Source organism: Lathamus discolor, chromosome Z (genome assembly GCF_037157495.1).
Source record: "Lathamus discolor isolate bLatDis1 chromosome Z, bLatDis1.hap1, whole genome shotgun sequence".
NCBI lineage: Eukaryota > Metazoa > Chordata > Aves > Psittaciformes > Psittacidae > Lathamus > Lathamus discolor.
Window position 1 is genome coordinate 50,770,898 of NC_088909.1, and position 25,916 is coordinate 50,796,813.

At 41.3% G+C, this 25,916-nt stretch overlaps 1 protein-coding gene across 1 annotated transcript in view; it reads left to right on the forward strand.

Moving 5' to 3' along the window:
* Positions 1-25,916, forward strand: part of DGKQ (diacylglycerol kinase theta) — an 89,196-nt gene that overhangs the window by 51,831 nt on the left and 11,449 nt on the right. The window contains exons 8-19 of the mRNA XM_065662664.1: positions 4,023-4,123; positions 5,624-5,847; positions 6,607-6,697; positions 8,861-8,915; positions 9,730-9,791; positions 10,011-10,161; positions 10,997-11,035; positions 12,687-12,802; positions 20,303-20,454; positions 21,836-21,984; positions 22,566-22,747; positions 24,215-24,315. Of these exons, the coding sequence (XP_065518736.1) occupies positions 4,023-4,123; positions 5,624-5,847; positions 6,607-6,697; positions 8,861-8,915; positions 9,730-9,791; positions 10,011-10,161; positions 10,997-11,035; positions 12,687-12,802; positions 20,303-20,454; positions 21,836-21,984; positions 22,566-22,747; positions 24,215-24,315 (1,423 nt within the window). The remainder of the gene's footprint in view (positions 1-4,022; positions 4,124-5,623; positions 5,848-6,606; positions 6,698-8,860; positions 8,916-9,729; positions 9,792-10,010; positions 10,162-10,996; positions 11,036-12,686; positions 12,803-20,302; positions 20,455-21,835; positions 21,985-22,565; positions 22,748-24,214; positions 24,316-25,916) is intronic.

The following is a 25,916-nucleotide window of genomic DNA, read 5'->3' on the forward strand; positions in this document are numbered from 1 at the left end:
CCAGCTAGTATCTAATAAGAGCAGACTACAAAGGCAGTTTGAATGAAAACAAGTACCAAAACTTTAACGAATGTTTTTATTCTCAGATGGTTGTCTACCCTCTGGATTGCTAGAGAAAACAGTAGAGATTTTGATAATGTTACCAAAGTTCATACTCAACATTGGCTGTGCTGTCAGTAACCAGCATTCGCTGTGCTTTCTCAAGTCCTGTTAGCCCTAAAGAATGTTAATCAAGACGCAGTGTGTCTTTTGGTTAAAATTTGCCTATGCTAAGGTCACCAGGGAGGCGACTCTGACACAAATCTGCTTCTAAAAAAATTACACTTAATCCAGCAGGGTTTAAAGCAGTGGAACACTTTCTGATGAGTGTTACAGTCTCAAGGCAATGGTGGTAGGGTTTCAAGGGTCCTTCAGAAGTGAGAGTGGATGATATTTAAATGTTCCTTATGACTAAAAAAAAACCTGACAACAGACGCTCCCACTAAGTTGGTAATTGGAAATTGAAAAGGTAAAATCACCTTGGTAATACTACTTTTCATACCTAAAAACATACTTGGAAGGTTCCAATGTATCATATCTTCTATTCCAAGCTCACTTCTCCAGTAGAATAATTCACTCTCAGTGCTGTAAAGAGTATACATTGCATGTGGAAATTGTGTGATTATTTTCCTTAAACAGATGTTGCAAATTATTTCAGCTAACTACTCTCAAAAGTGTACTTGAGGAATAGTCATATAGGAAAGAAGAAATTAGAGCTGTGCTTCCAAAGGTCATTCTTCTTGACAGGAGCCAGAAATAAACCTGCAAAACAGGAAGCCTGAAGATCTGTCATGTTGTAGATACTATTTAGAAAGCCAGTAACTTTTTCAATGTGACTTTCATTTAGGATTTTAGTTCCTTTGCTTCCTGCTTAAACCATTTGTGCTTTCATATCAACCTCGGAAGTGGAAACCAGTAACAAGTGGTGTCCCTCAATGGCCCATACTGGGACTAGTGCTATTTATTATCTTCATCAATGACAGAAAGTGGGATTGAGTGAACCCTCAGTAGGCTTGTGGGTGACACCAAGCTGAGTGGAGCAGTTGGTTCGCTGGAGGAAAGGGTTGCCATCCAGAGGGGCCTTGATGGGATTAAGGAGTGGGCTCTGGGGGATGAAATGTCCATTCCTTTGTGAAAGGCTGAGAGAGTTAGGTTTGTCCAGCCTGGAGAGTAGAAAGCTTCAGGGAGACCTTACTGCAGCTGTTTAGTAATTCAAGGGAGCATATAAGAACGCTGTAGAGAGACTTTTTAGCAGGGCCTGTAGTGACAGGACAAGGGGCAGCTGTTTTGAAATGAAGGATGTCAGATTTGGACTGGACATAGTTAATAAGAATTTTTTGACTGAGAGTAGAGAGACACTGGAACAAATTGCCCAGAGAAGTTATGGATGCCCCATCACTGGAAGTGTTCAAGCTCAGGTTGGACAGGGCTTTGAGCAATCTGATCTAGTGAAAGAGGTCCATGTTAGGATGTTTGAACTATATGATCTTCAAAGGCCCCATCTAACCCAACTATGTTGTGAATCTATGATCTCACTTTTTATCTTCCTTTCTTTGTACAAGCACCCCTTGTACAGGGGTACCCCTTCACAGGCTGAGATTGGGGGCAGTATGGAGACTATCTAGGCCAACCCGCTGCTCAGGCAGGGTCAATCAGAGCAGTATGTTCAGGGTCATGTCCAGTTGGGTTTTGAATATCTCTGAGGATGAGACTTGAGTACCCTCCCTGGATGACCTGTTACAGTCTCACAGTAGAAAATTTTTTTTTCTTAGGTTTAAATGTAATTTGTTGGGTGCTTTTATTTATTTGTGTTGGTTCTTTTATTTATTGATTTTTATTTGTGCCCATTGCCTCTTGTCTGTTCACCTTTACACCCTCCCATTAATTACTTACACATATCAATAAGACACCCCCTCCCTAATCCTTCATTTTCCAGCATGAACACTTCCAGCTCTCTCAGCCTCCCCTTATCTGATAAATGCTCCAGAGCAATTATCATCTTCCTGGGCCCTCCTTTCATTCCTTCCAGTGCATCTGTGTCTGTCTTGTACTGAAGAGCATAGGACTGGGTACAGCTCTCCTGATGAGGTGTCAGAAAGGTTCAGCAGAGTGAAATAATTGTCTCTGTCAGCCTGATGGCAGTACTGTTACTAATGCAGCTCTGAATGCTGTTGGCCACTTTGCTGTGATGCAGAGCTCTGGGCATCCCCGCTGCTCTCACTCTTGGAGGGGCTTAGTAAGTGGACAAGGCTAAATTGAAGAACAAAGCCTGTAGCTGTCACATCTCAGAATAATGAGAAATAAAGGTAAAGAGAATGAAGGTAGCAGGATTTTGAGGGTTAGAGTCTCATGTTAAAAGACATTTTCAGACATAGTGTTGGATGAACCTTTAGTTCTGCATCAGTCTGCCTTTGTCTGAAGTGACAGAATATACACTGAGACAGGAATAGGTGGATTAGACATAGCATACCTGAGTTTCAGGCTGTAGGCAGCTTGCAGAGCATCACTGCAGTCACTCACTGCAGTGTTTCCCTTTTAATCTGTCGCTGCAGCATTAAGATACCAAATGATGCACATTTCTGCCTGGGATTTTAGTTTGCTTTTTTCAACCATCGCTTAGGAGGGGTTTGGTTTTTTGCTTCTCCAGCTCCAGCTCTTCTTTTTAATCCTTCTATGACAAATGGTAGTTTGTTATTGAGGTCCTTCAACCCTAGATGCCATTATTTGAGAGCAAAAGTTTTTCAGTACTTTCTGCTATACTACAAAGTATTTCCAAGTTCTAAGAAAAGGATGGAAGTAGATTCCAGCACATGACATATCTCTGCTTTACAATGTGTGTTAACAAACTGCATGATTAACCTCTTGCGTGTACTGTACATCTGGTGTACATAGCTTTCGGTTAATGCTTCTAACATTTCAAGTCCTCAAGTGATACCTTCTAGTGATTTTATTACTTCATGATGAACACAGCTGTACAGATTTGTTGTGAGATCAGTCTGTAGCATAGTGTTACAGTAAAAAGTTCATTGTGACTTGTAAACAGTTCAGTCCAACCCTGCAAATACAAAGGGCAAATTCTGACCGTGGATAACAGTCCTGTCTGTTGTAAAGCATGGGCTCTCTGGAAGTGCATGAAAGAACCTGCAAAATTGAACAGCCCATCACATCTCTTCATAAACATGTAATCAGGAGAGGACACACGGTCTGTCTTGTTGGAATCTCCAGTTTGGTCTGGATTGATTAATTCTTTGCCATAGACCGAAAGGACACACATATTGGACTTTTGTCAAAGAAACTTGTAATACATTGGATTGTTCCGGACTTGAGTCTTAACTCATGTTCGTGAAATGCTTGTGAAAGGTGAGCCTGAAATGCTTAACTTTTCACCCTTTGAGAGATGTCTGTGCAACAACTTGAGCTCTGTGTTTTGGGCATGGATTTGATACGGCTTTAGTGAAATGAAACACAACAAAGAGTTGTGGTTCTTCATTTGCTGTACCTTCTTTCTTGTAGTTTTTCTCTTGTTCCTGCATTTTCTCCTGTTTCTGTACAGTTCATCAGCTATTTTAAAGACTTTCTTCAGAAGGATGCTCTCAGAACTTGGAGTGCTTTGGGAGCTGTTCTGAAGGTGATGGCACTCTGTCTTGGTTTTCATGTTGTTGAACTGGTCAATAATAAAAGCAGTCATGAATGGTGAGGATGAAAAAGAGGTAACATGAGCAGTGTAGTTATATACGAACACTTACATCAAAGGACAGGATAAAGCTGTGATTATTTGAAACACTTTTCCTGCTTTCCTCCCCCATTCTAAATGAAAAGTAACAAAACAAAAACGAAAATATTCAGCCTCAAAGCTTGTGATGAAGAAGCAGGACAGTAGATTAAATGCAGTGGGTTTTATAGTTTCGTTATATGCTTCCTATTCAGGTATCTTTATGATTTGAGGGGTGTGTTACTGAAATGCAGTAATTGTTTTCTTTCAGGTAAACAGACATTAAAGATATTTGATGGGAATGATGCCGTGAAACGCAACCAATTTCGGCTGATCTCAGTTCCAAGGATTGCAAAAAATGAAGAAGTTGTGGTAAGATGCCCGGCGAATGTCAATACTCCAGTGTGATAAAGGGGCACATGACTGTGTATTACAATTGGTAGGAGCTAGAAGTTTTACAGATGTAACTCAGTGACAACAAAATCTGTAAATGGGCTATAATAATACAATGTAATTTGACTTCTGCATGTAGCACTTTTATTTTAGACCATCTGAAGAAGTGGTGGCCTATATATGCATAACATAATGGGTACCACAGCGTATCACACATTAAGCAGTCATTCTCCTTCCCTGTGTGACTCTGAGGTCTTAAATTTACTGATGTGAGCAGTACTGGATAATCAGCTCCTTAGGTCTTTCTCTTCTTCTGTAGTATTCAATTGTTTGACGTTGGGCAGCCACTGCTATTGCACTTCAGTTAATCCGTTTTGAAGACTGAAGCATACTATGGTTACCTCCACTCCTTGGCTGTAAAAGTAGTGAATTACCAATCACATCATCGCCACTCCCCAGCTTTTCTAGTGCTCTGTCTGGGGGTGGAAACATGACTCAGTACTAAGTCAAATGTTCTGTACAGAGCTTAATTTACTGGGCTAGGCAGAGACCCCATGCAGTGCAGAAATACAGGCTAGAGAGGGTAGAGGGTGGTGCACAGAGGAGTTAAGCATGGTGAGAACTCACAGTCATAAAAGACTTGGCCCAGGAGTCTGAAGAATTCATTACATCAGAATTTGACAATTTAAACATATGGGTCATTAAGATTTTTATCTTGATATTGTGTTCAAAATCAACAGGAGTTTTGGAAAATGTAGTGTTCTGTATGTCAAAGATCTTGAAGGAAAATGGTAAACAGTGCTGAAAACACTTTTATTTAGGAGTGCTATTTGCTTTTCAAGGCCATTTTATCAGGTTGCTGCTTATAATACCAGGGCAGATTCATACCAGTTCTCATAGCTGACTTACTGGGCTGTATTCACTGTAGCATCTGTGTTAGCAGAAATGCTGCAGGCATGGGCCAGTAATGGATGTAAAATTCCTGTGACTGCTTGCATCTTCCAAGGACTGCCCTTACCTTTCCTCTTTATAGGTGTGTGGGTTCAGGACAGACTTGTGGCTGAGAAGCTCCTAATTTTCAGCATCCCCTTAGTGCACAAAGGTTGTTAGGCATAACCAAGTGTAATTTACCGTTTTCCTTGTTGAACTAATTTTGCATGCAGTGAGTGTAGCCTTATTGGTGCTGAATTTTTACATTCAATCTGTCATGTAGGACTTGACTAGCACTTGACAGAAATACCATGGGCTGTGTTCAAATCCACTGATACCTCAAATTTTCTTTTGTATATTCCACTGAAATTTGTTTTTAAAATTTTGCTCTTGTTTTGTTTACTGCCATTGCTATTTATCCACCATACTGTGGTTAAAACATGCATTAAAGGTTCATTCCATAAGTAAGGTATTTATAAATGTCTGTGGTTACAAAGGTATTAATGGTGTCTTTTCAAGGAAATGTTAATTTATCTTGCTGTGTTGCAGGAGGCTGCTTTGAGGGCATACTACATAAATGATGACCAGCAGGAGTATGAGCTTCAGACCTTTACACAGCAGGCGCTGCTGTCTGATGATGTTATCAACAGGAATGATGCTGTGGAAGACAGCAACTTGAGCTCGGTATTCCGCGAATCTGTTCCTGAAGCTTGGATCATCAGAGCCAAACCAAAGGACGAGGAAGTGATCAGAATTTATCCTGCCTGGCTGAAGTGAGTGTTTTTCTCTTTTATCACGAGGTTATTCTGGTTGGCTACACTTGTCATCTCTAGTCTCCAGTGTGTTCGAGTTACTGAAGTTGCACAAGTATAACAGAATGTAGTTTATTCTTCTGCATTTCAAGATTATTCTGTTTATTTTTCTGAATGAGGAGTATACATACTATTCATTTCCGTGCGTGGAGACGTGTCTGTGCTTTTCTTTACATGCATGGAACATACAGCTTGTGCAGTTCTATTGTGTGTTCAGCCAAGAAGATGCAACTTTACATGAACTCCATCTGTAAATAAATGATGACACACACATGCCACTTGAAAGCTTGATTTCATTTCTTTTTGTGTTTGGAAGAAACATTAAGTAGGAAGAATTCAGTGTAACTTCTGATTTGAGAATAGGAGGGAAAAATCAAGGGAAAAAACTGTTCCATCTACCACTGAGACAATATACATTTTAAGCATATTTAGCAGTGGAAACAAGACTGACTGGTAACCAATTCATTTCTTAAGAGCAGTGGTAAAAAATTTAAAATTTGTTCATTTTACTAATGCAACTACATTGCCAAGTTTTATGAAAGACTTGCAGGTAATTCTGTGTATAGAAAGAAACTAATTGCCATATTCTAATGATCATTTCCTTGAGATTAAAGTCTGCTTCTCTGTGGGGTGAATGTTGCATTTGCCACTTAGGTAAAAAATGTACAGACAGGATAGGTCAAATGATTGTCCTAAAGTAAGTATTTCTTTTCTCTTTAGAGTGGGAATGGCGTATGTTTCTCTACGAGTAAATAAGGATAGCACTACACAGACTGTCATCAAGGAAGTGCTTCCATTACTTGGAAAACAGGTAAATGAAAGATAGTAAGCATGTCTATATGCCACCTTAGTGATCTTGAAGTGGGGTGTGTATGTTTTTCTCTTTAGAGAAATTATAATCAGTCAATTCACAGTTATTGTGAATGCTGTTAATGTTTGTTAGATGATCTCTTGTGATTGGAATGATGCTCAAAACTTTCTGCAATCTTGATGGTACGTCTGGTTGCTCTGTACTGGAAGTTACTGTCAGTATTTCTGGGTCAAGCAGATTTACTAGCATGAACACAATGTTTCTTGGCATGCAGTATATTTTCTTACGGCTTTTTATGCCTTGAGATATTTAAAATACACTTCTATGTAACTACACGGCTAATCTTACGTTGTTGGGAAACTAGAGATCAGTGTTAAGATGATCATGCATTTCTCCTACTTCTTTGCACTGCTCTGCAAAGGAAGTCATAGAATCTTAGAATATCTCAAGTTGGAAGGGACCCATAAGGCTCATTGAGTCCAACTCCCTGCTTCTCACAGGACTGCCTAAAACTAAACTGTATTGACTAAGAGCATCATCCAGGCACTCCTTGAACTGTGACAGGCTTGGGGCCACTTCCTTGGGGAGCCTGTTTCAGTGACCAACCTCCCAGTGAAGATACTTCTGCTAATGTCCCATCTGAACCATCCCTGATGCAGCTTCACTCCATTTCCCTGTGCCCTGTCAAGGGTGACCAGAGAGAGGAGATCAGCACCTCCCCTCCACTGCCTGCCTTGAGGAAGATGTTGACTGTGATGGGATCACCCCTTTGCCTTCTCTTCTCCAAGCTGAACTAAGTGACCTCAGGTGCTCTTCCTCAGCCTTACCCTTGAGGCCTGTCACCACCTTGGTCACCCTTCTCTGGACACACTCTGTTAGTCTCTTGTCCTTCTTAAACTGAGGAGCCCAAAACTGCACAAAAGCCTCAAGGTGGGGCCACACCAGTGCAGCATAGAATGGGACAGTCACCTCCCTCGACTAGCTGGCTATGATGTGCTTGATGCACGCAAGGGCATGGCTGGCCCCTTTTGGCTGCCATGTTGACTCATACTCAATTTGCCATCAACCCACATGCCCAGATCTCCTTCGGTAGGGCTGCTCTCCAGCCTCTGCTACCCCAGTTTGTATTTATAACCAGGATCGCCCTGTCCTGGGTAGAAAATCTGGCTCTTGCTGTTGTTAAATTTCATGTGACTGCTGATTGCCCAGCTCTTTGGCCTCTCCACATCTCCCTGAAAGGCCTCTCTACACTTGAGGGAGTCCACAGCTCCTCCTAGTTCAGCATCATTGGCAAACTTCCTTAATGTGCATTTAATTCCTGCATCCAGATCATTCATAAAAACATTAAAGAGCAGTGGCCCTAAAATTGAGCCCTGGGGAGCCCCACTGGTGACTGGCTGCCAGGCTGATATAATCCCATTTACTATAACCTTTTGCACCTGACTGATCAGCCAACTGCTCACCCGTGTATTACAGACTTGTCTAGGTATGTGCTGGACAGGTAATCCAGAAGAATACTGTGAAAGGCAGTACCAGAAGCTTTGCTAAAATCCAGAAACACCATATCCTACTATGTTCCCTTGGTCAGCTAGAGGGGTGACCTTGTCGTAAAATTCAATTAAGTTGGTTAAGCAGAACTTTCCCCTTGTGGACCCTTACTATGGGCAATGACTGCACTGTCTCTCGAGTGTCTTTCATCAGTTCCCAGAGTAACTCTCTCTGTAATTTTACCAGACTCTAAAGTGAAACTGATGGGCTTGTGATTACCAGGGTCTTCTTACCCTTCTTGAAAATTGGGACAGCACTTACCAGCTTCCAGTCTATTGGACTCTACCCTTCCAAGATGGCTGAAAAATTATGGAAAGTGGTCCTGTGATAACATTGTCCAGCTCTTTCAGTACCCTGGGATGAATCCACTGGGCTGTGAGGATGCCAACATAGTTAAGGGCACAGGAGCCTGACATGGTGTGTCTGGCTGAGTATGTAAAATGACGATTATTCCTGGATCAGGAGGAGAGGTTTAGGAGAACATCATGGTTGGTTTAAAACTGTTTAATTTTTCATGCTCTGTGTGTGTGTGGTGTAACCATAACATTACTGTAAACATCTGATAAAATTATATTTAATTCAGAAGCTACATTTACATGTTGCATCTTTTGGCAGACGGAGTGCCTCGAGAATTTCAAATTGGTGGAAGTGCTTATGGGCAGTAAGCAAGGTAAGCAAAGGAGCATTGGCCAAAGGAACGTCTGTAACTGATCTTCTCGGAGCTGCTTTTTCCGCTTTTAACACAGTCCCTGTTATTTTTTAACAATAAATGCCTTCAGAAATGGAACTTCAACGTCATGTTGAAATACTTCATTAGAAGTGATGTTTGTTCATTCCGGTCTTGGGTGTCCTCTGGGAATATGGTTGCCTTCTCTTTCTTCATCATCACCTAAAAGTTTATTAGTGGTTTCTGGCAGGTATTAACCCTTTGGCAAAAAGCCCTGTTTAGGGGAGCTGCCTTTAACTGACATAATTGTCTTAAGTGCAGTACTTAGTAAAATTTCGTCGTAAAGTTCAGTTGGCTCCTGCTTTCCCTTCTCTTTTCCTCTGACACTGCCCCCAAACAAGAAAAATTCAGGTCCTGAGATAGTCCGAGGGGATATGTGTGTGTACTATAAAATACACAGGCTTAGAGCTGCTCAAGAGGTTTGTGACCCTGCAAGAGCTGAGCTGGTGTTCTCCAAGTTCACATCCCTTTGTGCTTCATTATTTGTAAGGCTGCATGGAGAGGTAAATAAAGCCACTAAAGTAGTCTGATGATGCCCTGGCCACATCCAATATCTTTGTAGTTCGGATACTGGCCTGATACTTCGCTTTCTTTGTGAGCATTATCAGGAAGTTGGTTTATTAGGTTAATGTAGCCTTGCGAATGTCCTACCTGGTTGGTTTCTGGTGATCTAATTTATTTTAATGGTTTTTGTTTATCGAGCCTGATAATAACTTAAAGTGCTTTTAAACATGATTAATGTTCTTGCTGTCTCCAGTTCAGCGCATGGTGTTGGACAATCAGGAGCTGATTCTTAACAGACTCAAGGACATAAGAAAGGTAAGTCTGAAAAAGTAACATGATCCTTTTTTCTATCAAGGAGGTAATCCCCATTATTACAGAAAAAGCAAGTAATCAGCTTAGATTGAAGCTTGTTTCTGTTCAAAATATCCTCCAGGCTTAGAGGACTTGATTGCTAAGTCCAGAACTATTTGGGATTTTGTTTCGCAGTATCTTTTGGCCAAATGTCACATCATTTATTTTTCTTTATTTTGGTAGACTTCAATACGTCAGATGAATCAAACAAGATTTTACATTGCGGAAAACAATAAATCCATAGTGCGAGTAAATTTACTTGTTGGTGGCCTTCCACCTCAACTTTCTCGTGAAGAATACACCAATATTCTCAAAGCTGAATTAGCTATCAAAAGTAAGTATGTGTTTTGAGGTATATTCATATGTATAAAATAAAGTATAGTAGCATCTATTGCTCCTTCTAATTATTTATTTTTAATAATCAGTCTGCCTTGTTTACGCTCACGGGGACTTTCTTAATTCATTTTAAAATGTTCATGCTTGCAGGAGAGAAGTAACAGCTCATTATTCACAGAATTAGGATGAATACATTACTCGAGTTGTATGTGACCACACCGTTTTTTCTCTAGTGAAAAGTATCACTTCTTAGAATTGAACCATACATACCTTACACCATTCAAATCATGGCAGTGCAGTTTAATTCACTGTGCGTGAGCATTCCTCGCCTTTGTTAACTTCTGACATTTTTTGTGTGGGCTGTTCTCTCTGTCACTCATGAGCTCTGTGCCTGGTCATGGAGAAGAATGAGCAGTGTGTGTACACACATACAGACAAGCACTCAGTTGAGAGAATTTTTCTTTTTGAAAGCACTGTAACTGATTTTCCGTAATACTCTTTCAACCAACGTAGACTGTAAACAGTGTCAGGAATGCGTCATGCTTTTCGTTTCAGGAAGCGAAGCATTTTTCCCAATCTTTTATGTAACTTTAAGGGGAATTAAACTTCAAATGCCAGAAAGAATTCATAGTCACATTTTATGAAAATCAGTTTAGCTTTTCTAACTTGCAAAGTAAACTTAGGAGAGGGAAAGTGTTAGCTGGAGGTTCTCCCTATATTTGTGTAACTTTTAATATTTATTTATGTTATATTTATGTAACTTTTAAAAATATTTTAAATATTTACTCTAAATGTACCAAGGTTTTATGTGTTTGTATTTTTACCCTTTGCAGCAAATGTAGTTTCTGTGAGTCATGTTTATCAAGCACAAGGTAAGCATTAAGATTTTCGGTCTTGCAAACAATGCCTATTTTCAAAACTGCAGCCTAGTACTAGAGTCTCTAAGTTTGGAGTTTGTTAGTCTTAGCCCCTCAGGTAAAATGTAACTTGTGTTTACAATGAGCAGTGGATTAGTGTTACCTTATTAAAAACAAAAAGGTTGGCTTTATGCCTCATGTACCAGAAAGTGGAGACATTTCACCATAAAAATGAGTTTGAACTTGCGCTTCAACTGAATAGTCTTAACACCACCAAACAGTTAAAAGCCCTTCGAGTGCTGTCTCTTCATTTTGACTTCTAATATGCTAAAATGAGGTGCTACTTTTGAACTTGATAGTATTGTTTCACAGTCACTGTTTCCTAGCACAGTTTAAGTGGGAGCTCAGTGGCTTGTCTGAAGAAAATCAGCACACTTAACTCTGCATTCACCCTTTCAGATGTTGTTCTGCTTTTGCTGTACGAGCTTTATTTCAGCAAGGTTGAAGATGAGGTTTCTGAAAGCTGGAGCAGCAGTGGCTCTGTGCAGCTTTAGTGCAGTGGTCAGATGGAGATCTGCATTTGGTAAATTTAGAAGTGTGGAATTTCTTTTGTACATTTAGGTGTTCATATTCAAGATGTTTCACAACCTTTGGCAGGCTTAATTTTCACATGACGACTAAGTGAATCTTTCTATAGTGTGATTTTGAAGACTGCATGCTTCCTTTGTGTATTTGCTATCTCTATGTGGCTAGTAAATATTGACTTGTCATAAGGAAAACCATAAAGCTTTCGTATGTGCCTTCTCCTTTCATATGCCAGTGGAGAATAGTTGGTTGTGTGATGCTCTTCTCATGTCACAGCTTCATTTAATCAAGATTACCTGCATGTGTTTTTTAGATATTTCTGCTTGTGTGTGATTTTTATTGTTCTTTGTGGGATTTTCTTTTTTCACTTTCTGAGTATTTTAATGCTTCTGATAACTTCCTGACTCTCTTGCTTTTGGTTGCAGCCAGGTTGTGGTACCAGCTCTCATTTCATATGCTGTCCATTATGCACTTTGATCTTGTCCTGCCCTGTTTTCCTCCTCACTAAGTATCTTACTTTAAGCTAACTTGTCAGTATTTTATTTTCTTTCATTTCTCCCTTTTGTCTTCTCTTCCCCAACTTCCCCATACAGGTCCTAAGCCAACGTAAAGATCTTAAAGTGATTCTCAGACCAAGTCTTTGCTTGTAATAATTCTTGCTGGGATATTGTTAATAAACGCACTACTGGATTTTTAACAATGAGATACAAAATGAAGCCTAATACATTTGTCATTTCTGCATGAGGAGAATAGTCTGTTGGTTATGATAGAAAGTAATAGGTCATACTTCTGAAGCCCAGAGGAAGTCTTCAAACATGCAGTAGTTTTGTGCTACTGTTCCTCTTGTCCTCAAAATGCTTTGCTTTGATAAAAATCCAGGTTGTGCTTGGGGATATGAAGGAAGGATTAAAAATCGAAACAGCCTAATTCACTGCTAACCAACAACCACAAGTGTTGCAGAGTAACTTGTACTGAGCAATCTCCTGAGTAAACTGAGTGAACTTTTGCTGTGATTGATATACAGGTTTCCTGATAGTAGTAGAATATATAAGAAAAACCCAGTTCTGATGCCTCTTTACAGGTGCTGTTGTACTCGAAATTTCATGCTTTTCTGAAGCTGAAAGAATATATATGCTAGTTAAAGATACAACTGTCAATGACAAGCCTCTAAACGTTGTGGTGATTCCTGAAGTTGTGGTAAGAGATGGGTTTGTATTTAAGATACGTCTTCAATAGAAAAACACCTTAAGACTTTTTCTGCTAAGTAAATAAAAATACATTTTATTCAAGGGAGCCATAAGTGACATTCTGTAGTAGTGTGATGAAACAAAATACTTGAGAGCCTGTACTTTGTGTTTATGATACGCTTCCGCAAGTTAAGTCACTTCTGTTACGGCTGAATTGTTGGGAATACTATATGACTATGCAACAGCGTAACTATACAACTATAATGGGAAAAAAATCCAAACAAAATCTTTTTTCCTCTTTATTTCTTTCAGTGACCAGAAAGCTAGGTGGGGTTCTAGTTTTAGCTGTCATGTCTTGAATTGCTTACAACACCTTTGTATTGGGGGCTAAATGTACTTCCTCACTGACGATGGGGTAAAGTGCTACTGCTAATCTTCACCTTTACAGTATCTTCATAATCCCCTGTTCTGTAGCAGAGGGACTTTGACCTTGTTCAAATGCTGCATTGTGGATTCCAGAGGAAAAATCATAGTCTTTTGAAAGACTTAGTGCAAGAGTCCGTTCACTAATTCATGCTTGATTCTGATTTCTTAATTTTTATGGTTAAAAGTCACTTTCCTATGAATCAGTTGGTTTTATAGTAGATTTCATGTTAACAAAGCAGATTCAGGGTGAAAAGAGGGAAATGGTTCACTGAGCAAAGTGCTTCTTAACCAGGATGATTATAGGTTTTGGCCAAAAGAGAGTGTAGCCATAGTTGCTTCCTGCTGAGCTGTTACCTTGCAGTTACTGTCTCTGGAGTTGCATTATGGCAGGTGAACTAACTGAGAGTCTTGGTTTGACTTTAGAACCTCACAGGAAGTTGGAAACTTAAAAATACCTAATAACTAGGAACTGTGAAACAACTCTAGAAGGCAGGGTCTTAAATTCAGTAGTCAGAGTTGCATATTTACATCTCTCCTTTTACCATTTAAAGAGTCACAGAATCACAGAATCCCAAGGGTTGGAAGGGACCTCAAAAGATCATCTAGTCCAACCCCCCCACAAGAGCAGGGTAACCTACAGTACATCACACAGGAACTTGTCCAGGCGGGCCTTGAATATCTCCAGTGTAGGAGACTCCACAACCCCCCTGGGCAACCTGTTCCAGTGCTCTGTCACTCTTACAGTAAAGAAGTTCTTCCTGATGTTAACGTGGAACTTCCTATGTTCCAGTTTACACCCATTGCCCCTTGTCCTATCACTGGATATCACTGAAAAAAGCCTAGCTCCATCATCCTGACACCTACCCTTCACATATTTGTAAACATTGATGAGGTCACCCCTCAGTCTCCTCTTCTCCAAGCTAAAGAGACCCAGCTCCCTCAGCCTCTCCTCATAAGGGAGATGTTCCACTCCCTTAATCATCTTTGTGGCTCTGCGCTGGACTCCTTCAAGCAATTCCCTGTCCTTCTTGAACAGAGGGGCCCAGAACTGGACACAATATTCCAGATGCGGCCTCACCAAGGCTGAGTAGAGGGGGAGGAGAACCTCTCTTGACCTACTAACCACTCCCTTTCTAATGCACCCTAAGATGCCATTTGCCTTCTTGGCCACAAGAGCACATTGCTGGCTCATGGCCATCCTCCTATCCACCAGGACCCCCAGGTCCCTTTCCCCTTCACTACTTTCCAGCAGGTCACCCCCCAACCTGTACTGGTACATGGGGTTGTTCTTCCCCAGATGCAAGACTCTACACTTGCCCTTGTAGGCTTGTCAAAGTTTTCTGAGGGCAACATTATATTTTAGTATGAGCAGATACTGGTGGTAGTGCTACATGAAACTGGAAAGATTAAAAATTATCCACCCTCCGAAAAAATGATAGCCGTTTTCCTGTGCACGTGTAGGCGTTATGTTTTGTGAGCCCCCCAGAACCAAACATTCCCCCTCATCCAAACTACGTTTCGGAGTTTGTTACCAGAAACAGAAGGCAGCATGAAGATGGCACTGCTTTTGGATGCTTGTTTTCGGGGGCTTAGGCAAATGTATTACGAGTCTGGACTTGGTGCATGGTGTGTGAAATCTAACATACTCCTCTCTGTTGATTACATGTGTCTGGCTTTCTGACACTAAGTATGTTGGAAGTGAACTTCTTGATGGCAGGAAAATACGGATAATTATCTGTTGCAAGGTTTTTTCAGAAACTCCGGTTTCTGAACTGAGGGCCTGCTAGGGATGAATTTATGTTATGTTAGAAGGAGAGGGAGGGGCTGTACATGTGCATATGCATTTTGTTTCTATTGCAGCATGTGCTGTTTGTATCTGGTCATCTCACGGAAATAAGCCAAGATTAATTAATCTAAATAATACTTCAGGTGTGGTTTTTATGTGCTTTGGCCATGCAGATTACGCCATTCACTAATTACCCAGGGTAAACTGATGAGTAATTGTTGACCCTACATTGGGTAGCAATTGGAGTAGATGACCTCCTGAGGTACTTTCCAACTTAGATTATCCTTGTATTGTATGATATTATCAGCCGTTGTTTACGCTTTATATATGTAACCATTTAAATACAGCACCAGGAAGTACTTATCAGGAGGTGAACACAATATTACATTTACACTTTGTTTGACATTCCTTTTCTGGGTGAAATACAAAGGAATTGGGAATGAAGGGCTAATATGTAGTCTTAGAAGACGAATGGGTAATAAAACAAAGGCCACAGTGTTTTGGTTAATGAATGATTTTTCCAAATTGCAGCTTAAAACAAAACAAACCAACCAAACAGACAAAAATCCAGAAACCAAAACAAACCACCACCCCAGACCAAACAAACAGAATCTCCTCTAAGCACAAGAAAAGCACAAAAGTAAATCCATGGTTAGCAGGTTGCTAGTCCTTTGTTTTCCTGAGGCGAGATTCACTTGCTCTTCGTCTCATATACCTTCTAAGGAGGAGGCTCAGTTCTAGTCTGGCATGGTCAGGTCTGCCAGAAGCAATTCATCCTCTTACTGTCATTACTGAAAAGTTTGAATGCAGAATGAGTTTGCGCTAACTGTGTATTAGAAAGTCAAGCAATTAGCATGATCAGATGTGTTGATCTGTTCTGCTGTTTCATGACCTTGGGCCTCTAAGAATTTAATCAAACACTTTCATAATGTTCAAGTAAATGAAAATACTTCATTGGAGTGTAAAAAATACAGAAAGCTGTTTAGCTGCTGGGTAGTTTGGTATTTCTCTTTGGTAAATGTCAAGGTGAAAGACATTGCAGGGCTGGATTTTTGAACTGAAAGCTAAGTTACCGGAATTGCTTGTTTGCTGGTACTGCAAAGGGAAATGGGCAGCAAGTTTTACAAGAGCAGTATCATCATGAAAGTGACAAGTTTTTGTGGTTTTGTCACTAGTGCCACTTACTGGTGGAGTGCCCTCTAACGTACTCTATTTAGGTTCCTCAAGAGCAGTAGATACGGGTGTGGAAGTTTCCATTTCATTCATTCTACTGATTCCTCACACAAATGTGTTCAGCTTTAAAGTGTGATGGTTTAATGACTCTGCCAAAACACCATGCAAGGTTACTTTTCACCCTCCTTCCACTGCTGCAGTTTCCCTCCTGCTGTTGACCCAGCCACTGCTCTGGTTGCTTTCGAACACGTTGCACATCATTCCTCATCAGATGCAATGATGTCTTTCTGGCCATGGTGGAGGAAGTATGTGCTTGGGGTGTTGTGCGTCCTTGCACAAAGGAGATTCTACAGCTAGCCAGCTTGCAAATGTTGAATCTTATTTGCCACAGAGGTATCTGCAGTTCCTGGAGAGCCCACCACTCTGAAAGACGTGCTGTGGTGGTTGTGCTGGCCGGCCTGTGGCACAGAACACCTTGTTCTGCTTCGTGCCCAGATGCGATTACACAGTACACTCAACAGAAAGGGTATTCGTTTGGATACTGACTATCTTGCCCCAGCCTGAAGCCATGCTTTGCTAATCCTGACAAATTAAGCAATTCACAGTGACTGTCAGAGTGTCTAAATCACACGGCCTCCTTCAGCTGTCTCTAAGAAACGAGCAATAAATTCCTTCCTGAACACCAGCCAGCACAAAACCCCTCTGCACATTTCACTCCTCAGGCAGAGCACTGAAGCCAGGGCTAAAGTGGGAAGGGAGCCCTCAGGCAGTGAGTCACACATCCGCCTCTGCCCGGTAACAAACTCATTCTGTGTCCCCACTGGGGCTTGATTGAGGGATTAAAACATATTCAGCAGCATAAGAGCGCTACCCTTGTGGCCATCTGTAATTGTAATGGAGCGTCTGCAGAAAGCAAATCCCTGCTCTGCTGTACAAACTGTCACAGGACTTTTAACCCCCACTGGAAAATAACTATTTTCTTAAAAGCTAGCCATTATCTAGCGGCTCAGCAGTGTTTCTTGATCCTTTAAGTGTAATTAAGCGTGGTGGTGGGAAGCGAGGCTTAAGCACTTTCTAGAATACTTCTATTTAGCCTACATAGGCATGTTTAGTCCTAACAGGTATAGTTAGGGATTTACAGTAGAAGATAATTGAACAAGGATGGGTTTGAGTGCTTCAGCTGTTGTGTTTACACTACAGACAGGTATTTTGTTAGCCCCAGGCATTCTGCACAGCTGCCTGTGAGTCTTCCCAGCTTTCAGGGTAAACGTTTCACTTTTTTTCTGGTACAATATTGACGCTGACAATTAGGAAATTTAGATGGCAGTTTTGTAGAAACTGTAAATACATATTTGCAACAATATATATTTACTTGGGTGAAATCCTAGTCTACTTTCCAAAGCACAGCTGTGCTTTTGAATGCCTTGGAGCTTTCCACATCTCAAAAATCATTGTGATTCCCTGCAGTTCCTTGTGAATTATTTTAGTTACTTGGTTTTAAACCCAGTGCGTTAGAACTTGTCTGTAAAAGCAAGTAATATAAAACATGTGTTCAACATGTCACTTCTAAATGTCCAAAACCAGTATTTTTAGAAACTTACTTCCTGAAGAAGGTCATCATGTTCTTGTCCACATTCAAGTAAGGTATTTGTTTGACTTGAATGTTGCGCTGGTTTCTCTTCTCTTGTCCTTCTTCGAAAATGTTTTCATTTACTTTGAGCAGCAGAACTGAATATTGTTTCTTTCTGTTATCCCCTTACTTCCTTTTTTATTAAGCCCCACAACTTTCCAGGCGTTAGACCAATCCTGAGGGCTCAGATAGCTCATGTTTTTCGGGAAGTTGAAGTGACTGCAGATGAAGTTTAGGTAGTAAAAATGCTTTGAAGAGGAAGAAATGGGAAGTGTTTAGGTGGAAATACAGGGCGGATTAGAAGCTGGAACAAGGAGTGCAAAAAGGGAACAGGTTGCCCCATTCCCCCAAAGGGATGTGGTGTTTCCTTTCAGAGCTGCTCTGCCTTTCTTTGCTTGTGGGATTTTCAAAGGAATATTCGTAATAGGATATGGCAGATGATGGTGCAAGAACAGATGGAGTAATAAGAAGGGCTTTACTTTTGGAAAAACTAGAGCTCTGCTTACTGTTTTCATTAATGCCTGTGATGGCTGGAGGGGAGGAAATCCACTCTTCTCGTTTAGATGTGTGGATCCTTGAGCCACACAAGACTCAAGAAAGTCCTTCCCTTTTGTGACAGTGGCATGAGCTGTTTTCCTTAGATCTCCTTTTCTGGCTACAAATATCCTCTCCATATGCTTGACAGAAATAAATGTATTACCCTTGTTGTGTGTTGGGCACGCTTCAAATAATAGCTTCCCCTTTTCCAATACAGACTGAACATGGAGGAGAGAGGTGTTTTGACCTAGCAGCCATCACAGTATAGTGTGAAGGTGGTTCCTCTGGAGGCTGTAAGGACAGCTTTGCAGCCTATGTCTATCCAAGCTAGTTATTTTGACAGCAGTGAAACCTTTCCCATAAGACAATCATCAACCTTGTTACCTGCTTAGTGTTCCTCTTCCCACTGTGTTTTCTGTTTGTGCCTACAAGTCATGTGGAACATCAGAGGGCATTTCTTATGCAGGGAGTGACACAGAGGAGAAGGGGTTTTGTGTGTTTGCAGGTATCTTCACATGTCTGGGAGGATGTGACTTGCAGGGGATCAGCACCCAGCACTTTTAGGAAGGCAGAATTTGAGGAAATCTCTCAAATACTGTTAAGCCCCAAATGAACATTTGGTTTCAGTCATCCAAATCACATCACAGGTAGACAGCGGTCTGAGGTATCTCAACATCACTTTGCTTCCCCACAACGTTATTTGTTAATTTGCCCTGGTTTCACCTTTCTTTGCCTTATTTTGTGCTCTGGTGGTTGCTCGCAGCAGCAGCCGACAGGCTCTCCGCGTGCTGTCTCCTCCCCTCTGTAGCTGTTAGTATCTCTCTGCGTGTTTGCACGCTGCAGTCATGCTGCTGCCTCACTGCCCCCTGAATCATTCTTGTCTAAATTGACTTATATTTAGCACTGTTGTTCTGTTCCCTGGGTCCATCCTGTCAGCTGCGTGACAAATTGCTGTTCCCTGAATGCTGTCCAATTTGTAGACACAAATTACCACGACTTAGGGACTGTGTCAGGCGTTTCTGTTTTGAAGCGTGCTTATTGAAATGCCTGATGGACTTCCCTGGTGCGTACCTGCTGCACAGCCTTGTGGTAGGGGCTGTGGCGGGGATGAAAGGTGTGCTGGCATTCTCTGATCTCTGTCGAAGACATACAGGTCTTCTTACAGCATAATTTATGGGCTGGACTACTGAAAACCAGTCCTGAGGGGGTGCTTTTGCATGCCCTCCAGTGGGGCTGCAGGTACCATTCCCATGCAGTCCATGGAGTACCCCAGGATATCCTTCCTCTGTCATGTGCAGAGGAAGTGGTCTTGGGGAGTGGTCTCTGGATGGGCACCAGGCTCCCCCGTCGCACGGCCATGCTTTGAGAGCCCTTTCAGCAGCAGCTTCAGTAGAAGTGTGAAGATTTGTAAGGACACCAAATCCTCCCCATTAAAAATTATAAATACTTACTTTTAAAAGAAGCTTTTGGCCTCTACTTCATGGAAAGGGGCATGCCAGTGTTTGCCCCAAACACTCTGGTTTTGCAATATTTTGTCCTTGTAAATTAACACATATTCTAAGATGACCACAGAACTTCACACAAATGTTCCAGCTCTTCTGGGGAGAAATTATCTCTTTGCAAGGAAGTGTTTGAATTATACATGACTCTGGAAGGTACCTCCTCCCTCACACTATTGTTTGGCATGGAGTGTTTACTGCCAACATGTGGGAAGGACTACTTTGGTTTTAATGCTAGGATCAACTATGTAGTTGGAGTGGTTTAAGGAAACTTCAGTTCCCAGAAGAATAAGATCAGCAGCGAAACTACCCCTTGTCTGGACACTGAATCCTTTTATTTATCAAATCTGTATGTTTTTACTAAGCATCAGGAAGCATCAGGAGGTACTTCTTAGACGCAGTAGTAATTTTCCTGCCTAGTAATGGTTTTGGCTAATCCGTTTCCTTGTCTCCTTTCAGGCTTCCAAGATACCACAGAACTGCTGCCCAGTTCTGGTGTTTGTGAATCCAAAAAGCGGTGGTCTAAAAGGTCGGGACCTGCTGTACAGTTTTAGAAAGCTGCTAAACCCACATCAGGTCTTTGAACTTACCAATGGTGGCCCATTGCCTGGGTAGGTCGTCATATTTTGGAAAGCTTTTTATTTGTTTTGCTTTGTTACTTAATTTTTTTAAAGATGGATCAGATTCAGTTGCCAGGGAAGATTGAAATTGCTTCTGTTCTGTGCCTGAAGACCAGAGCAGTGGATCGCTCCTGACTGGTTCTCATTGTGAAAACAGGTTTAAACTTTCGGGTTCTGTAACAAAAAGAGAGCACAGTAGTTCCTGGTAGACATGCTTATGTCAGTTGTGATAGAGCCCGGTCCTGGGAACATGATACGCACTTTACAACAACACAGATTTAATCATAATTAAAAATAAAAATATTCTGTAATCAAATGGGGATGGAAACAGAAATGTCACACTGCCCCACGAGGACTCATTTTTGCTTTTATTTCTTTTGATGTTTCTTGGGAACTAACAGGAAACTATAATAAAATTTTCTATCTGACTTTTGAAACTTGGCCACAATTGCAGAAGTAACAGGGCTTGCCTGATCACAGCTGCAACGTTTCTAAATACAGGGAACAGAACATAATGCACTTGTAGGGAGGCAGGAACCAATTACTTGGTTTAATCAACACCACTTGTTACCAGCTTCATAAAACTGAAAGTGATGGTTGTGGCCTACTCAGAGTAGACTCATTCGTTCAGCACTGCTTTAACAAAGAACTCTCATGACAACTCTACAGAACAAAAGCTTTTGTGTAAGAAACACAACTTACACAGGAAGCAAGAGAAAACAAGTTGCACAAACTAAGCTTTTTGTCAGAACTGTATAATTCTGTTGTCTTTCTAATGTAGTTCAAGCTGCAACTTCAGTAATTCGTTCATTTTGGTTTGCCCATGGAATCCTTCTGTAGGCTTATGGCAAAATGCTTCCACTTGTTCACAGCTTCTTGTGCAATGGGAAATAAAGATTACTTTGCATCATATGTAGGTATGCAGGATGAAAAGCTGCAAAAGGTAAGAGTGACCAGGAAAATAGGGCTGTGAAGAAGAAAATGGCCTATAAGTCCTATGACTGACCATGTAAAAAAGCCCTAACACTAATCAACATCTCTGCTAGAATTTAGAGAGTTATAGATGTTCACATTGAAATTATGAATAGTTAGATGTCTGTCTTTGGAGAATAAGGAAGTGATTAACAGTTTATCTCTAGGCTGTGATGAATCTTAGATGTATGTTTTTCACTTTTTTAAACAGCTTTATCTAAAAGTTCCTATTGTTCCATTCACTTTGTTGAAGTTGATCCTGAAACTGATGGTAGTGGTAGAGGGAGAAAGGAGGAACACACTAACAATGTGTTATCTTAAGTAGCATATTAAGAGGATTTGCTTTTCCTGTACCCTATTGTAACATTTATTTTACCCTGTGCTTTGTTTCTCAATGGAGGTTTCACACGTTCTGTAAAGTCCCCTCCTTCCGAGTGCTGGTGTGCGGAGGGGATGGCACCGTCGGCTGGGTCCTCGGTGCACTAGAGGAGATCAGGCACAAGCTGGCATGCTCAGAGCCCTCAGTTGCCATCTTACCTTTAGGAACAGGTAAGAATCTCAGCAAGCACCATTCTTCTGAGGGCAGAAGTCCTCCAGAAGGTTTGTCTTTATTTAACGGTCTGACAGATATCTCAGTTTTGCAGTAGGGATGCCATGACTCAGTTCTGGCCGGTGTTCGGAAGCCAATGCAGTATCAGCTTTTCAAGGAAATGTTGTCAGTCATGCTTTGTGAAGGAAGAATGAGTGCAGGAATGTTGGTATGGGTGTGTGTGAGTGGGCAGGAGCTGGAGAGGGCAAAATATTCTCCTCCTGACAATCATAGGTGCATCAGCCATTGCTATAAACCAGTGAACGCAGCTGCTCCCTGACTTCTCAGCTCTGTAACGAACAGGTTTTTTCACGTTCTTTGAAAACTTTTCTCTTACGTGATGTGAAGCCCACAAGCAACACAACAACTTTCAGGTATTTTTTCAGCTTGTTAACTTTTCAGTCCAGTCTCACTACTCCTGTGACGTGTTTGGAGCACCTGAGTGCTGTCTGATTTGTGAAACAGGGCAGATACACTTTTTGATGCTTCTAGCTAACTTACAAAATGCAGTCATATTTTGGAGTTCTTCATTGTTCCCCAGGTAATGACCTAGGGAGGGTCTTGCGCTGGGGAGCTGGCTACAGTGGAGAGGACCCCTACTCCATTTTGGTTTCCGTGGATGAAGCAGATGATGTTCTTATGGACCGCTGGACTATCCTTTTGGATGCAGATGAGCCAGCTGAAGGTGCAGAGAATGGTGTTGCAGAACCTGAACCTCCAAAGGTGAGCTGAGCACCATTCAGATTTGATTGTTAGGAATGCTGTTCTAGTGGAAATCACAAAGACAGATAGATACTAACCTAGTTTAATCTTTTATTGCTTACCTGTCTTTGAGCTATTCCTTAGTGAATACAGCATAGATCTGGAGCTAGTGCTTCTATTCTGGTAGGACTGGTTGGCTGCAGAACACACTTTATAGCTGCATGGCAAAAAGTGTCTGATAGAGGATCAGTGAAAAGATTCAAGCGACAATGGCATACCTGTTTGCTTCAGCTGGGAAGAAATTTATTCCTCAAATAAGAAAACCTTTTTAAAGCAACATCAAACACTTCCCAGAACACTCATGAATCTGGAGTGTCGACCAAAAAGCAGTTCCTCCCCACACCACTGTACTCTCATCTTTCCTTGTAACATTTCAAAAAATGAGTAGGAGTTGCTAGCAAATAGAGGAAGTAAATCCTTACTCCTATTCTGTGCCTGCGTATATGGCATCTGTTTTATTTTTGGCAATCTGTTCTATTTCTTTTTCTTTTTTTCTGAGTGAAAATCGCTGTACCTTGGTCTGTATTTCTTACTTCTGTGTAGGAAAATAAAAATCTTGGTTGTAGATGGTAACTTCAGAGCTTTGTGTGAGTTGTGGTTGTGTTTATCTTCAGATAAAACAAGGAAATTGGACAAAGGGCGGCAAAATAAAAGTAGGGAATTGTAGTATGGATAGATAGTTGTCCGAGATTGTAGTCCAGTCACTGGAAAATCCTAGGCATTATGTGTCAGTTGGAGGTTTAAAGTTGCTCAAGTTCGAGCTATTTTTCATGCGGTCAAGACAGGGGTTGATTTGTCTTGACTGCCTGATCTGCTTTTAGAAGGTGAAGGGTGGGAGAGTCAAGGGTTAGGATAGAAAAGCTATGGAATGAGCTGGTGTGCAAAGAAAGAATTAATTGCAGAAATGGTCGAAATCCAGAGAAACTGGAGGTTGGCATATAGGGACCTATTTAAAAGCAGCTGAGTAGGTGAAGTCAGCTTCATTCACCTGGCATAAGCTTGTTCCCTTCCAAAGTAAGGAAGAGCATCTTCCCAATCATGTCATGATAAACCTATGGCCAGTGCCAAAAACAACAGTGGCATTAGTGTTCAGCAACTTGTGCAGTTACTGCATAGAATCGCTTTGAGAAGGTGGGTTGGTTTTATTCCTGCATTCATTTTCATTTCTTCCTTATTATGCTTGTTACTTGCAGTTAAGATTAGATTTAGAAGTTTCAGATACTTTGGAAATAATGACTACACACGTCAACAATTGTCCATACAGCTTTGCTTTTAGCACAGTGTTTCTGGAAAGTGTGTTCCAGCATCCGCTGGGGTGCAAGTGTCTCGGGAGGGCCATCTACAAACCTTGCTTTTGTTGAAAACTTTGGAACTTCTTCGTTTGTGAACGTAAGGAGGAAATAATACGATTCTTTTTCTTTTTGCCAGATTGTACAGATGAACAATTACTGTGGTCTTGGCATTGATGCAGAGCTGAGCTTGGACTTCCATCATGCTAGAGAAGAAGAACCAGGGAAATTCAATAGCAGGTAATCCTGGGAAACCAGGGGTGAAGGGTGACTTGTGGTACTGCCTAACTTCCAACTTACACTTATGGCTGATAATCTGGAAATGCTACAGGTATCCACAAACAACACTGCTTGAGGTACAGCTGGCACAGCGGGGGCTTAAGTTAGCCAGGAACTTCCAGGCACAGACTCTGGGGGCTTTTTTTGGTTTTCTTTTTCTTTTTTCATCATCCCCTTAGCCAAGAAAGCACCAAAGTACTTTTCTGAAGCCCTGTCATTACATATATGTATTTGCCAATAACTGCAGTGTTAAGTTCAGTGAAATTTTGAGGTAGTGGAAATATCTCTTATTCAAAGCCTTTAGCAGGAGGGAGAGAGTGCTGCTACCAGAGCAACACATTGGTCAGAACTTCTTTGTACCCCTGCTTAGTGCTGTGGTAGCACCTGTATGCTGGTGACAATGAAAAAAGATCTTTGTATCTCAAGTGAGACTGTGATTTTAAAAGGTGTGGAGAGACAGTTTCCTCCTTCGCTGGTGTCGTGGTTTAAGCATGCAGATCAATCAATAATAGTACTTTTTCTTCTTCCCATAACCACTGAAATTGATGAGAAAAAGAAATCACATATCTGTAGTCTAGCGAGCCTTCCAAATAGTTCTGGGATGACGTAATGGTGCAAGTGCTGCAGCCCAGCTGATGCAGGGATCACTGGCTCCATGGGGATGGATGAGCTTTAGGTAACGCCCTGCTCTCCTCTCTCAGCCCCAGCATTGTCATTTACAGCAGTGACTGCAATATGGGTCGCTCCTAATACGAACCTTGATCTACTTCAGCACAAATAAGGTGTTGGAGACTGCTTCAAGGACAACTTCCTCCTTCTTGCCTTGCCAATTGACTGTGGTGAAACTGCTGTCTGCAAATGTACCTACCCAAGGGTTTGCTTCAGGAGATGACTGTTCTTTCTACCCATGTGGGCAAGCTAGTATGTTATTGACTACAGCTATCAGTAGACTGACAAGTTCCACTGTCACTTTCTCCCATGATCATATCACATATGTAGATGTGCAGAGGTGATTCTCTCTAGTGCTGGACATGCAAAGATCACCTTCCCAGCTCGGCTGGCCATTTTAATCATAAATTTTTTTCAATCACTTTTGGAACCATTGGGGAGGAATTGGTGGGGTAATGTTACAGAAATCAGTTTGATCTTACCTGGTCTTAAGACCAATAAGATACATAAATGGAAGGGAATATGCATGCAAGAATGGAGTGACGGGATTTAAGCTCTGACAGATTTATCCTTTGTTGTGGCATCCAGTGTCTCTGATGCTGTGGACCACAGTGGTCCGTGTTTCTGAGAAGTCATGTAATTCAGGACTGTGTCTGCAGGTATGGTACTGTGTTGTGTTCTTTCAGTTTCTGCAGGCTTCCTTCTTCATGCAACAAAAATTTGTACTTCTTTGGGCTATTTACTGTGTTTCCTACTGATAACTCTATTATTTCTCAGTTGTATCCAAATTAGACAAAACCCATCTTAGCACAGGCACATCTTCTTGTCTGGAACAGAAGCTTATGTTAAATATATGTTAAATGGTGCTACATCAGGTCCCTTTAATTCAGTGC